Source organism: Chrysemys picta, chromosome 7 (genome assembly GCF_011386835.1).
Source record: "Chrysemys picta bellii isolate R12L10 chromosome 7, ASM1138683v2, whole genome shotgun sequence".
NCBI lineage: Eukaryota > Metazoa > Chordata > Testudines > Emydidae > Chrysemys > Chrysemys picta.
In genome coordinates, this window is record NC_088797.1 from 70,232,881 (window position 1) to 70,245,143 (window position 12,263).

Consider the following 12,263-nt stretch of genomic DNA (forward strand, 5'->3'; position numbering starts at 1 on the left):
ATGTGACTGAAGTATTCATGTTCCACTGTATGTTTTTGATTTTAATACATGTTTGGTAGAACCACTGGCATTTTATCTAACTGATTTCCTTCATGTCAATGGTAAAACTCCCCAGATGGAAATAGAACTGAACTAACAGTTCTAAATAGTTAAAAATTATTTTTTTTTTAAAGAGAAGCAGGAAAAGCAAGTATTTATATTATAAAAACAGTAATATCGGGATTTGTTTTTGTTCTAAAGGAATAAATCCACAGCAGGAAGCCCATCATCATAATTAGAGCTCTACTAATGTTTAACGGAGATCTGGATTTGCAGAAACAAACAATGCTGGTTCGGTTGGAGCAGGAGACCTGCTCTGCTCACCTTGAATCTGGAAGCAAGGGGAATTTTGTTTGGAGAAGCTCCAAGGCCTTCTTTTCTGTGCTCTTCTCCCCTGCCCCCATAAAATGTTATATAAGAGGGGAAAATTGTACCCTTGAACGTTTGAAAAAACTTTTCCAAGTTGCCAGCACTGGCTTTATAAAGGCCCCAGTCAGAGACACTTTGGCTACTTCTCAGGGGACAAGAGCTAAGTGTGTGTATTTTGGTGATTTGATTACAATAGAGGTGTGGGACACCTTTCTGAGTCAGACTTTAACTTAAAAAAAAAAGGGGTCAGCCCAACACAAACCTACAGCTCAGTTTTCTTTTTAAATCGGTAACAAAATAGGATATGATAAAGCACTTTGTCCCCATTGGATGCAGCAGAGGCAGGGGGAGGGTTGCTAACTGCTGGGGTGAAGAGGACTATAAAACTAAAGGAGCCAGTGTTACTCAAACGAGGAGCCTGCTGCTAAGTTAAAACGGGTGGGGCCTTATCAGTCTCCCGGAGTGAAGATTTAAAAACAAAGCTGACAATTTTTGCAAATTAGCAAGCTCCTAGCCCAAAGATGGAAGCTGCCAAAGTGAAAAACAGCGTTACAGGTAATTATGATATTCAGAAATGTACCCAAAGTTAGATTAAAATTAAATGGTGGCCCAAGTGTGGATGTTATTGGTTTGCAGCTGTGTGGATCCTATCTATTGTTAACTTCAAACGCTTTATTTCTATAACGAAGTAAATTTATAATTGAAGATCATCCAGATCTCCTTCTTAAGCCCTTCCCACAAATCTTACCTTAAATTAGTTTTGGCTGAGTCAAGATGGTAAAATCAGTTGGTTTTTTGCTACTTCAAGGGCTGGCTCAAATCGAGAAACGTGTGGCACATTGGGGCCAATGCCATTAGAATTTTCTTTTCTTGTCCTACTAGCGGAAAAAGTTCAATGGTTCTTTATAGCCGCTATTGTGCTTTGTTAAAGGTTTTAATACTTTATTTCCCAAATACCTCCTGTTCTTGTCTTACCTATTTTTTTAAAATACAGAACAAGTCACGCAATGCCCCGTTATTTCCAATACGCCGAAAGAAGGAAGCAGGAGGAAACGGACCACCTTTAGCAAAACCCAGCTGGACCTCTTGGTTAAGACGTTTGAAAGGGATCCCTACCCTGGCATCACAGTGCGGGAGAGGCTATCCAGCCTGACGGAGATACCTGAGTCTAGGATTCAGGTAAGCGCTTTGGTCATTTGTTACAACGCCTGTTCAACACCCTGTTTTCTGGTTAACGAGGCTTTTCGGATCACAGATGTCGTGCCACTCTGTAAACAAACCACCCCACAGCTAACTCTTAGGTGCCCCTTGATTGCCTCTGCCCCAAGAACGGGCCCTGGCGCTCTTTTCCGGGGACGTTCACAACAAGCAAGGCCCCGATATATGGCGGAGCTCAGAGCAAAAACCCTGGCCTCGAACGACTAAGGCCATCCCGTCGGTCCATAGTAGGGTTCTTCTACCACGGGGTGTACGGCTCCCGGAGTGCCGGCTTGTTGTGAATGGCACTGCAATAGTGACATGATATGGCTCTTGTAACGTCGGGATCCCGAATCAGCTGGCTGGTGGCAACAACACGTATTCGGTTGTGCCATGTAAAGGGATACTGGAGGATCTGGATCGAGAAGTGTTTCCAGCAAGAGCAACGTGCTGCTATCCTCCCAGAATAGCTGAGGCTCGAGCGGTCTGGAAAGCGCCCCCCTTCCCCCCCCCCTTCTCATGTCCCGTTTCATTTTGGCTCCTCTCCTGAGTTAATGGCTTTGGTGCACTCTTGGGGCCCGATCCTGCAACTAGATGTTGGCGGAATTCGGAGATCTGTTCCCTTCCCGCGATTGTAACCGCTGTTAGGAAGGTCCCGTTGTGTCCCGAATCTGCATTGATCTCCATGGGAGTTGGGACCCGAGAGAAGGCACGGGGCTCCAGCGTGGCCTTCCCTGAAATTGTTACAATCTGCCGAGTACTGATCTCCAGATTCCAGTATTTATTTCGGGGGTGGGAAATACCTGCCACCACTCACTGGAAATGTTTGCTTGTTTAAATAACTACTGTAGTGCCTCCAAAACGCACTGTTGTACACAACCCCAAGCAGCCTTTTGCTTGCAAACCTTATTCCCATAGCTGTGGGGCCATCAGAGATGCAGCAAAATTAATAAAGCTTTGATTTAGAGTCCAGTTGTGGAGTCACTATTCAAACTGAGCCCTCACTCAGGCAAATAATTCCACAGATGTCAGTTAGACCAGTAGTTCTCAACTGGGGTACACCAATATCTTCTATGGGGGTACATCCAATTCAGCTAGATATTTGCCTAGTTTTACAACACACTATGTTAAAAAGCACCAGCCAAGTCAGTACAAACTAAAATTTCATACAATTACTTTATACTTCTCTATAAACTATACATTGAAATGCAAGTACAATATTTATATTTGAGTTTATTTTATAATTGTATGTTAAGAGAAAGTAAGCAATTTTACAGTACTAGTATGCTGTGACACTGTTTTTGTAAGCAAGTAGTCTTTAAGTGAGGTGAAACTTGGGGTACACAAGACAAATCAGACTCCTGAAAGGGGTACAGTAGTCTGGAAAGGTTGAGGACTACTGAGTTAGACTACTGGGGAGAGCAAGCCCTCGCCAACATAAGGGGGAGCACAATCTGGCCCTTACTAGGGAGCTATAACTTGAATCTGTATTGTAAATAAATTTAAAACAAAAACCTCTCTGAGCTTAGCTCCTTACAAGGACAGGGGAAATAGAAACATTGAGGCCTGATTGATCTCTGCTACTCCCATTGAGGGCAGAGGGGTTCAATTGGATCATGGGTGGGGCCCATTATTTGCCAAGTAACAGGGCCAAACCCCTATTTTCCAACTGGGTGGAAAAGGGAAACAAAGCTTTGAATTTTGTTGTTGACTAAAGCTGGTAGTCAACAAGAGTTATTTTTAACTCTGGAAACTTTGACAAGGTAAGTTGCAATTGAATCCTTCCCCACAATTCGCTCATTTCAACCAGCTCCAGTAGTGACTTAGTTGCAAATTCCTCAAACAGCTGGCAAGAACCTGATCAAACTCCCACTAAAATGAATGGGAGCCTTTCCATTGACTCTTATGGTAACTGAATGGGGCTTCTGCCCTCTAAAGGGTGTTAGTTTTCCTTAGCAAAATATTTCCGAGTGAGAGGGACATAAATACCTGGCAATTCAAATAGTTAAAGAAACCAACTCTTAACTGGAAAGGGGGGGCAGGGCAAACTGGGGCCAAATTCCGCACTCTTGCACACTGTGAACTCCACTGAAGTAGTGCATTGACTCCAGACTTACACTGGTGTAACTGAGGAGAATTTGACCTTGTAGATTTGTGTGCGTGGGCTTATATCAATAAATTCACCAGCAAAGGCTCCTCTCATGGCTTCTTATTTTCTGTTAATTTCCTCCCAGGTTTGGTTTCAAAACAGAAGAGCCAGGCAGCTGAACCAAAAGAAGACCGAAGCCCCCACCTTTCCCAAACCTAATTATGGCAACAAGAAGCTGACCCACTTCAGTGTCAATCTTCCAAACAGGCCAAGAATCACAGAGAGTCTTGCATCTGGTCAGAGTCAATTCAATCTACAGCCATGTCTGCCAGGAGGGAATCAAAATGTTCCTAGTCAGCCCATGCAGTATTCAGAGCAACAACTTCCTAGGTTAGATGGTCATTTCAAGGGCTTGGACAGCACTTTTCGAACAGGGACCCAAATCCAGACCCCATCAACTCATTTAAGCTCTGCTTACGTGTCAAGAGAAAACCAGTTCAGTTTAGGAGCCACGGGGAGTCCTTCTCAGATTCAGCACCCTGTGCAGCCACTACAGCAACATCCGTACTATCAGATATCTTTCCCTGAAAACTACTACTCCGATACAAATTTATTCCAGGCCGCTTCCCCCTTAAAACTGGGGGGCCAGCAGTGTGGTCAAGGTCCTCAATATCAAGCAGCCAAAGAAAACATACACAGGATGCCTGTCACTGTCAACTACTTAAACTCTAGCCAAGGAGTGATCAATGAGGAGTGTTCATATGTCAAGGCAAGCACTTCTCATCTTAGTAAGAGTCCAGTTTTAGGTCATGAAGGAGGAGACCCACAAGTAAAAATGGAGCCTGCTCAGGCTGAGTGGAACATTTATTCACCTGTTTCTTCTAGCATTACTCTTCCCCCTTCAACATTTGCAAACTGTCAGGTAACATCTCAGAGGATGTTGACTCCTCTGGTTCCTTTGTTTGGGCAACAACTGAAAGAAATGATAGATGAATTTGATCCTCGTTGGTCATACATGAGAAATGAAGTCTTAGGTACTGGTCTAGATTTGCTATTTGAAAGTGAACAAAATGTAGAGCAAAGTGGTGGTAGTAGAAGTTACCCCTTCACCTCTGGTGACCAGAGTTCAAGCTGCCACTTAGGTCATACCTGAAAAAGAGCTTGGTGGATATGTTCACACATTATAAATTTGCATGATTGTCAGGGTGAAAGAGGGAAGAGGCTGAGGAGTGTTGCTGGCCAGTGTGTTTAGGGTTTGTTATGAGAGCTGTGTGAGAGTCAGGAAGGGGGAAGGGGGGGGGGGAGAAGGCAAGCATGTAGAAGTTGGAAGGTGGCTGCTAGAAATGAGTGAATAACTTCATCACTGAGTGTTTTCTGTTTGAGCATTGTCAACAAATTGCTTGCAGTGATCTTGTATTAGTCTATAATTAGCTACCAGATAACTTTACTGGTCACGGACAGCTCACTGAGTATTTATTTATTTAGTCTCTGGTAGTCCTACTGTGTTGGTTAGCTTTGACTGGAGGTATGGGGTTATGGGAAAAGTTTTAGGGGATTATGTCGGTTTCTTCATGGGCAGAATGTACTACAGATCTGGTGTGCCTACTCATGTTTAGAATTCACTTTCTATTCAGTATACTTTGTTTCTTTCACTGAAAGCTTACACAAGAGGCACGAACACAAAAAAAGCAAATAGCTTTTTTTAAAATGAAAACTTAAGTGGAAATTGCAGGGAGGTGGGGTGGTATTTTTCCTACTTAATATGTGCCTTTAGTTAGTCGCTAGCATCCCCTCTTTCAAAAGTACTTGATGTAATTTTTTTTTTTGAACAAAATGTGTAGTCCTTAAAAGGCAATGTTTTGTAAAAATTGGTGGTATTCTAATTGAATTGCGTGAATTCTGCCATAAGAAAGGGTTTTTCAAAATCTTGCGTTCTTTACCATTTCTCTTTCTCATAGTCCTCATCCTCTAAGAAAAAGATGAATTAACAATATCCCGATTAAGTGGGCTGTAACAGGACTTGAAGGAAAGCATCCTTTTGAGCTGCACTCTGAATACTATACTGTAGGGCTTGATCCTGAAGAGACTGGGACCCAGCTCCTCAAAGGTATTTAGGTGCTTAATTCCCATTGATCTTGGACATCAATGAGTGTTAGACACCAAAAGACCTTTAAGAAACTGTGCCTAGAGCTCAAAGTGCCTAGAGGCTACTGAATGGGCATCCCCCTGTTTTTTGCATGCGGTTTGACTGAAGTCAATGAACTCAGTGGGGTTCTGCCCAAGCTCATGCAGTTGCAGGAGTGTGGCCAGGATGTCTTAATATGTCTTTCATAAATATTTGTATAATGCTCAAAAAATGGCTGTGGATTCTTTTTTAAATGTTGGCTTCAAACTAAGATAATTTTTTTAAAAATCAATTTAATTGTTCATTTTATAAAATAAGACAAATCTAAGCTAAGTGTTTCTTTTTTACATTGATGTAGCTACAGAGAGGTAGTCCAGTGGCTTGCATATGGATTGAGAATTAACAAGTCCAGAGTTGTAGTCCTGGCTTTTACAATGATTCCATCTGTGGCCTTGGACAAATCACTTAGCCTCTCTGCCTTCATCATCCCTATATTTAAAATGGAAAGAATACTTAACTACCTCATAGGGGTCTTACAAAGAACAATAGGCTAATATCTATAAGCGTTTTGCACACAAAAGGCACCATGTGAGTGCTAAGTATTGTATTTATTATCAAATGATTTGTACTGATTTTTGTGATTGAATTGCCTCAGTAAACTTGGTTTCTAAAATGTATTCAGTAATGGTTATTTATTGTTTGTCACTCTAATCTCTTGATCTTCGGGGGGGGGGGAACCTCTCTCAAGCATCTTCTAAAAACTTTGCTGGCTTGGGACACGAGTTCTGATGCTAATGTGTTAAAACCACTTTCAGTCCTACTGGTTGCAATAGATTACTCACGCTTAAATATGTGATGAAAGGTTAATTGGGGTCTAAAGGCTAAAATTTTATTCCCCTAATTATTTAAGTAGCCTAGTGTGGCACAAGGTGGTTTCTGTCCGGCTAGAAGTGGAACAGAATCCTCTCAAATTTGTCTGCTGAACAGATTCAGAGCCACTTTTATAGTAGTCCTGAGGCTGCTGTTAATGAATTCACATAGCACTTGAGCTGAGCTCTGGAAATCATGGCTCCTTTGAAGTCAATGGGAGTTTTTTTGCCATTGACTTGAACAGGACCAGGATATCACACTTGTGCTTTCTGTTTGGATTCCCGGAACCGGCCTCTACTTTAACCCTGTACTGCAGAGCTTCAGTGGTTCCACAACACCTGGAATCATCCCCCCACTGATTCTAGAGCAGTGGGCAGTCTGTGCTCATAAAAACCAGTCGGGAGATCTTTGCCATGACTTTCAGAGTGAGCACCCAGAACTCCAGTTGAAGTCAGAGCAGCTGTGGGGCACTTGGCCTTTCTGAAAATTGGGCCTGTCTTCAAAGTGGCTCGGGGGGGAATTGTGTTGTCTTAAAGACACTTCTATGCAACAGTGTGAAATACAAGATTTAAAACTTCAGATGCAGGAATTTTCTCAAAGTTTTCAGTTTTGTTCAATGAAACAAATGTCAAGGGGAAATTGTACTTCTGTTCTTTAAATATTTTGCTCTTTTTTAAAAAAAAAAAAAAAAAAAGAGAGAGCTAAAGGTTCCATTGGAACATAATTATAAGAGTAAATTTAGAGAAGATGGATGAGGTAATATTTTATTAGACTAGCTTATGTCTTGTGCCTCTCCCAACAGGGCTACAATACTGCAGATAAGAGTAATTGTGTCAGGAGCCGTGCCCCTTCCATTTGTATTTGTTATGGGGGTTAAGTAGGGCAACTATTACTGAATCTGACCCTATGTCCCCAATAATTTTGTAACACCTTCTGAATGGCTACTAACGGGCTCTTGGGACCTGCTCCATGCGGGTTGGAGAGACTGAAGCTGCATCCCCTTATAGCCACCTTAGCTAATAGAATCATAGGAGTGGAAGTGACCTCGAGAGGTCATCTAGTTTAGTCCAGTCCCCTTCCCTCTTGGTGGGACTAAGTATTATCTAGACCATCCCTGACGGGTGTCTGTCTAACCTGCTCTTAAATCTCCAATGATGGAGATTCCACAAGCTCCCTAAGCAATTTTATTCCAGTGCTTAACCATCCTGACAATTTAGGAAGTTTTTTTTTTCCTGATGTCCAACCTAAACCTCTCTTGCTGCTTGTCTTATCTCAGAGGTTAAGAACAACATTCCCCTCCTCTTTTCTCTTCTCTCCCCCCCCCCCCAGTAACAGTTTAAGCACATAATCATGTCCCCTCTCAGTCTTCTCTTTTGCAGACTAAACAAACCCAATTTTTTTTTCAATCTGCCTTCAGAGGTCCTTTTTTCTAGACCTTTCAAATTATTTTCAAAAACAAAAATGATTAAAAAAAACACAACAGCATCCACCATTACACTCTGAAGTTTTTAATTTGAGAGAAGTAGCATAGGTTGTTGCGTGTGGTGTTTCCAAAACTCATCAGGTTCATTACAGCTGTTTGGCAAGGGCTGAGCTCCCATTAGTTTTGAGAGTTTTTTGCTTAGTAAGCACTTCGAGAGTGGAACCTTAGTCTGACCACTCTTCTCTGCTGTGGCCAAGGAGGGGCTACTGTGGAAAAGAGGAGCAAGACTGGGGAATCCTGCAGAAACTCTGAACTCCACATGCACTAAGTGCTTGCTGTGTCCCAGCAAGCACAGATTTTGGGGGAATGGATAGCAGTAGCAAAGACTTAATTTTCTAGGGTAAATTAGGCCTAAGTCAGCTTAACTACATTGCTCTGGGGTGTGAAAACTCCACATGCTTGAGCAGCGAAGTTAAGCCAGCCTAACCGCTGGTGTAGGCAGCAGTAAATTGACAGAGGCATTCTTCCCTTAACTACTGCCTCTCAGGGAGGTGGATTACCTATGCCCACAGGAGATAACCTACACCAACAGGAAGGGCATCTACAGTGAAGTATGGCTGTGGTGAACTTATGTTGCTGTAGCATTTTGAATATACCCTTAGCTAATGTAGGTCTACACTTTACAGACAGTGGCTTTTGGATTTGCCTAGTTGAGAAAGGAATTGCACCAATAGTGTGGGCTACTACAGCCTCAGGCCTTCAAAGTTGGAGTTGTGCCTGCAAAAGGTTCTGTAGCTTGAAGGGCTGAATCTTTCCGTCCATGCATAGAGTGACATGCTGGGACTATCGCACACTGGTTCCAGAAGTCTTTCCATTGATAAGCTTTGCATCAGCCTTCAAAAACTAATGGCATCTCTACTTCTGAGAGACTTTAGCTGAAAGCTACACCACCACGTCTGAAGAGAATCTATTTCAGGAGACAAATTATTAGGATGAGATTCTAAAAAGGACTTTTTTTTTCTCTTTTTCTTCAAGCGGCAGAGGTTGATGAAATCATCCCCTCTCCTTGCACGCACAGAGGGCATGAAAAGCACAAAAAGAAATAGGTGAAAATGGCCACTGAGTAGGAGGTTGGTGGATAGAAGCCTAAGCAGCATTGTGCACCTCTCAATGTGCAAAGCAACAGAGGGTCCTGTGGCACCTTTGAGACTAACAGAAGTATTGGGAGCATAAGCTTTCGTGGGTAAGAACCTCACTTCTTGCATCTGAAGAAGTGAGGTTCTTACCCACGAAAGCTTATGCTCCCAATACTTCTGTTGGTCCTGTGGCACCTTTGAGACTATCTATTGCTTTTTACAGATTCACACTAACACGGCTACCCCTCTGATACTCTCAATGTGCAGTAGCCCTGCTCTATAAGGAGAAGGTATAGTTGGGGGAAGGAAGAGAAGTACTGCACATGATATTTTCTCCTGTGCTACAAAAGAACGCATAGGCTAATACTGAGTGTGTGTGACAGTACACAGAGCACCCTGGTCTCTTGTCAGAGCTGGTTATTTACTTTGATCTTCCAGCTGCCTCTACCCCTCAGACAGGTGTAGAGCCTGCAGAACTGCTCCATGGCCAATGTGAGGTAGCTACACTAGCTTTTTTTTCCTCTTGGAGAAACACACACTGCTCCCATTTAGTATCCCTTTGTGATTGGCACAGTAATATGGGGCTGCAGGGCTTGTGTTCTGTGTATATAGTTTATACAGGGAATTGCTTTCTTCTCATTGATCAGTCCTGTAGTTTAAATATGAAAGCAGAGTCTATTATGGTTACTTCTCACAGGCATGCATTATCTCAAGGACAAATAGAATACATGTTTTTCCCCACACAGAACATTTAGTAGCAAATATCCATGGCACACTTCAGTGCTCTATCCAAATGAGCTGATAATCTAGTGTGAATTATTTGTCCTCTCCCTTTGTTGCAAATTGCATTTATCTTAAACTGTCATGTTTAGCATGAATTTCACAATAAGGAAATCTGCCCAGACTTGTTTAATACCAACTCTCTCCTTTCTTATGCCATTTTAAAGACTTTCCACAATCTCTTTTTAGAAGATTTTTATTGAATTACATTTATTGCTTGCAGAACTCAAGAGCTTTGGAGACTAAAGTCTTATGGTTGTTATTTACAGAGCAGGTGCAGTACAGGTACTGACATTACAAACTTCCCCAGGTTTGTATGCCCAAAGTGCCAGAGCTCTGCTCTCCAGGGACTAGCTCAAAATAAGAGTGAGTAGATTCTGAGACTGCCAAGAAAGATGCCAGTTAATGCCAATTTTGGTAGTGATTTTGGTGTAGTGAATGTCTTGTCTACTGGAAGCTTGATTGAGACTGACTCATTTCACATAGAGAGATGGGTAATATCTTTTATTGGACCAACTTCCGTTGGTGAGAGAGACAAGCTTTTGAACCACAGAGAGCTCTTCTCCAGTTCACATAGGTCACTGAGAAAGAATTAAATGGTAACAAAAGCTTTAGTCACTAACTTGGAATGGATTAAAATTGGTAAATTAAAGGTAAAGATTCTGTAACCTGCTGTCAAATTTCGAAGCCATTCAGTCTGTCATTTTCCACATTTAACATACATTCTTGTCTTCTCAGAAATGTCATTGAGCACAATGAAACCAACTGGAAGCTTGAGGACCCTTATCCCATGCAATCTCTAATACGAGCCACCCACTCTAAGCTTCAGCAGCAGGACTAGAGGGACACAACCAACCTCTTGGTCACTCCTTCTGGTAGCAGCATCACAGGGAAAATAAATTCATGGCCTGCATACCTTTTTAGCAGCTCTCCTTCCTGTAGTGTTTGGCATAAGGCCATTCCTGCATTTTCTTGTTGCAAATTACTTCAACGAACAGCTGTCTCCATTTAATAAATCAGGGCTCCAGCCTAAATGTTCAGATCTCTGCTAAACAACTATTTCTTACTACTCCCAAGATATTTGAAATCAGATGCCAGATCTTACTCTCATGTATTTAAGGTATGTTGGATTTTGTCCCTATATGACACACAATATATAGTTATGTTTGTGGCAAGGATTATTTGAAAATAAGGGAGGGGGGCATCGGGCATATTTCATATTTATTTGCAGAAACCCAGAGAAGATTCCTCAGGGATTGACACATTCAAACACAAAAGTCTGCAGGATCTAGATATAAATTGGCAGTTTCCAATTATTATTTCATGTATTTGTATTTCACTAATATCTAGTGGCCCCAACTAAGATCAGGAACCCATTGTGCTGGGTTCTGTATCTGAAGAGCTTACAGGTAAGGCCTTGATTGCACAAATAAGCATGTACTTAACTTTATTCCCATTGATTTCAATAGGACTACTCAGAATTGTAAAAATTAAGCATGCATGCAAATGTCTGCAGGATTGGGGCCTAAATAGACAGGACAGACAAAAGGTGGGAAGGGAAGTAGTGGGCATATCAGATAACTAGTATGTAGCTGGAGAGAAATGGGGCTTTAAACTTTTCCTTGTTCTACTATAATAGAAAATGTGGCACTTCACAGTGTGATTAAAATGGTGCTATAATCAGACTACAGAGAAACACTACTATCCTACACCATACTTTTTCTGAGTCTTCCCTGCTTTTCCTGCAGATTCAATACAGAAGAAAGCTGGGTTCAATGGTGCTTCAAGTGTCATTAACAAAATTGTCAACTTAACTGATTGCACAATCTTCACACCTGATACCACATTTACAGCTTTATCACCAAATCCGAAGTGGAGTTTGCAGGACTTTTAGCTAGAAAAAAAATCTTTTGACTTTTGGCCAAGGAACTCTGATATAGATTTACTAAGAGAATAAATGTGGAAAATCATACCATTTTTACAGAATCACTTTTCTGACTGCTGTGTCTCACTTTTAACAGCTACTGTGAAAGTAATAAACATTCCCTCTGGGAATCTTCAGCCCATATTTAAATGGGAATCCATTTTGTTTACAGGTCCCTTAATTTAAGTCCCATTCCTGAAGACTTAAACACCTGCTTACCCTTCCCTCTTCCCCGCCCCGTGAATAGCTGTGATTACCTCAGTGGGACTATTCACATTGCATAAAGTTAATCAGGTGCATAATTATTTGCA

The 12,263-nt window shown here is 41.8% G+C and overlaps 2 protein-coding genes across 2 annotated transcripts in view; both read left to right on the plus strand.

Moving 5' to 3' along the window:
• The first annotated feature begins 803 nt into the window (after nucleotides 1-803).
• LOC135972720 (homeobox protein unc-30-like) lies at nucleotides 804-6,492 on the plus strand. Its single transcript, XM_065551742.1, has 3 exons — nucleotides 804-963; nucleotides 1,403-1,587; nucleotides 3,840-6,492. Exons 1-3 carry the CDS (start codon nucleotides 930-932, stop codon nucleotides 4,845-4,847), a joined length of 1,227 nt encoding a protein of 408 aa, XP_065407814.1. The 5' UTR covers nucleotides 804-929; the 3' UTR covers nucleotides 4,848-6,492.
• A 4,510-nt stretch (nucleotides 6,493-11,002) lies between these two features.
• Nucleotides 11,003-12,263, plus strand: part of BMS1 (BMS1 ribosome biogenesis factor) — a 43,192-nt gene continuing 41,931 nt past the window's right edge. Inside the window, exon 1 of the mRNA XM_065551743.1 lies at nucleotides 11,003-11,148. The gene's annotated coding sequence lies outside the window, so the exon portion shown is untranslated. The remainder of the gene's footprint in view (nucleotides 11,149-12,263) is intronic.

Excerpts from the sequence above, each read along its gene's own strand:
- LOC135972720 (XM_065551742.1), top strand. The coding sequence starts at position 930 with ATGGAAGCTGCCAAAGTGAAAAACAGCGTTACAG. Across the intron at positions 964-1,402 it reads AGTGAAAAACAGCGTTACAG|AACAAGTCACGCAATGCCCC; the intron begins GTAATTATGATA and ends TTTAAAATACAG. Across the intron at positions 1,588-3,839 it reads TACCTGAGTCTAGGATTCAG|GTTTGGTTTCAAAACAGAAG; the intron begins GTAAGCGCTTTG and ends ATTTCCTCCCAG.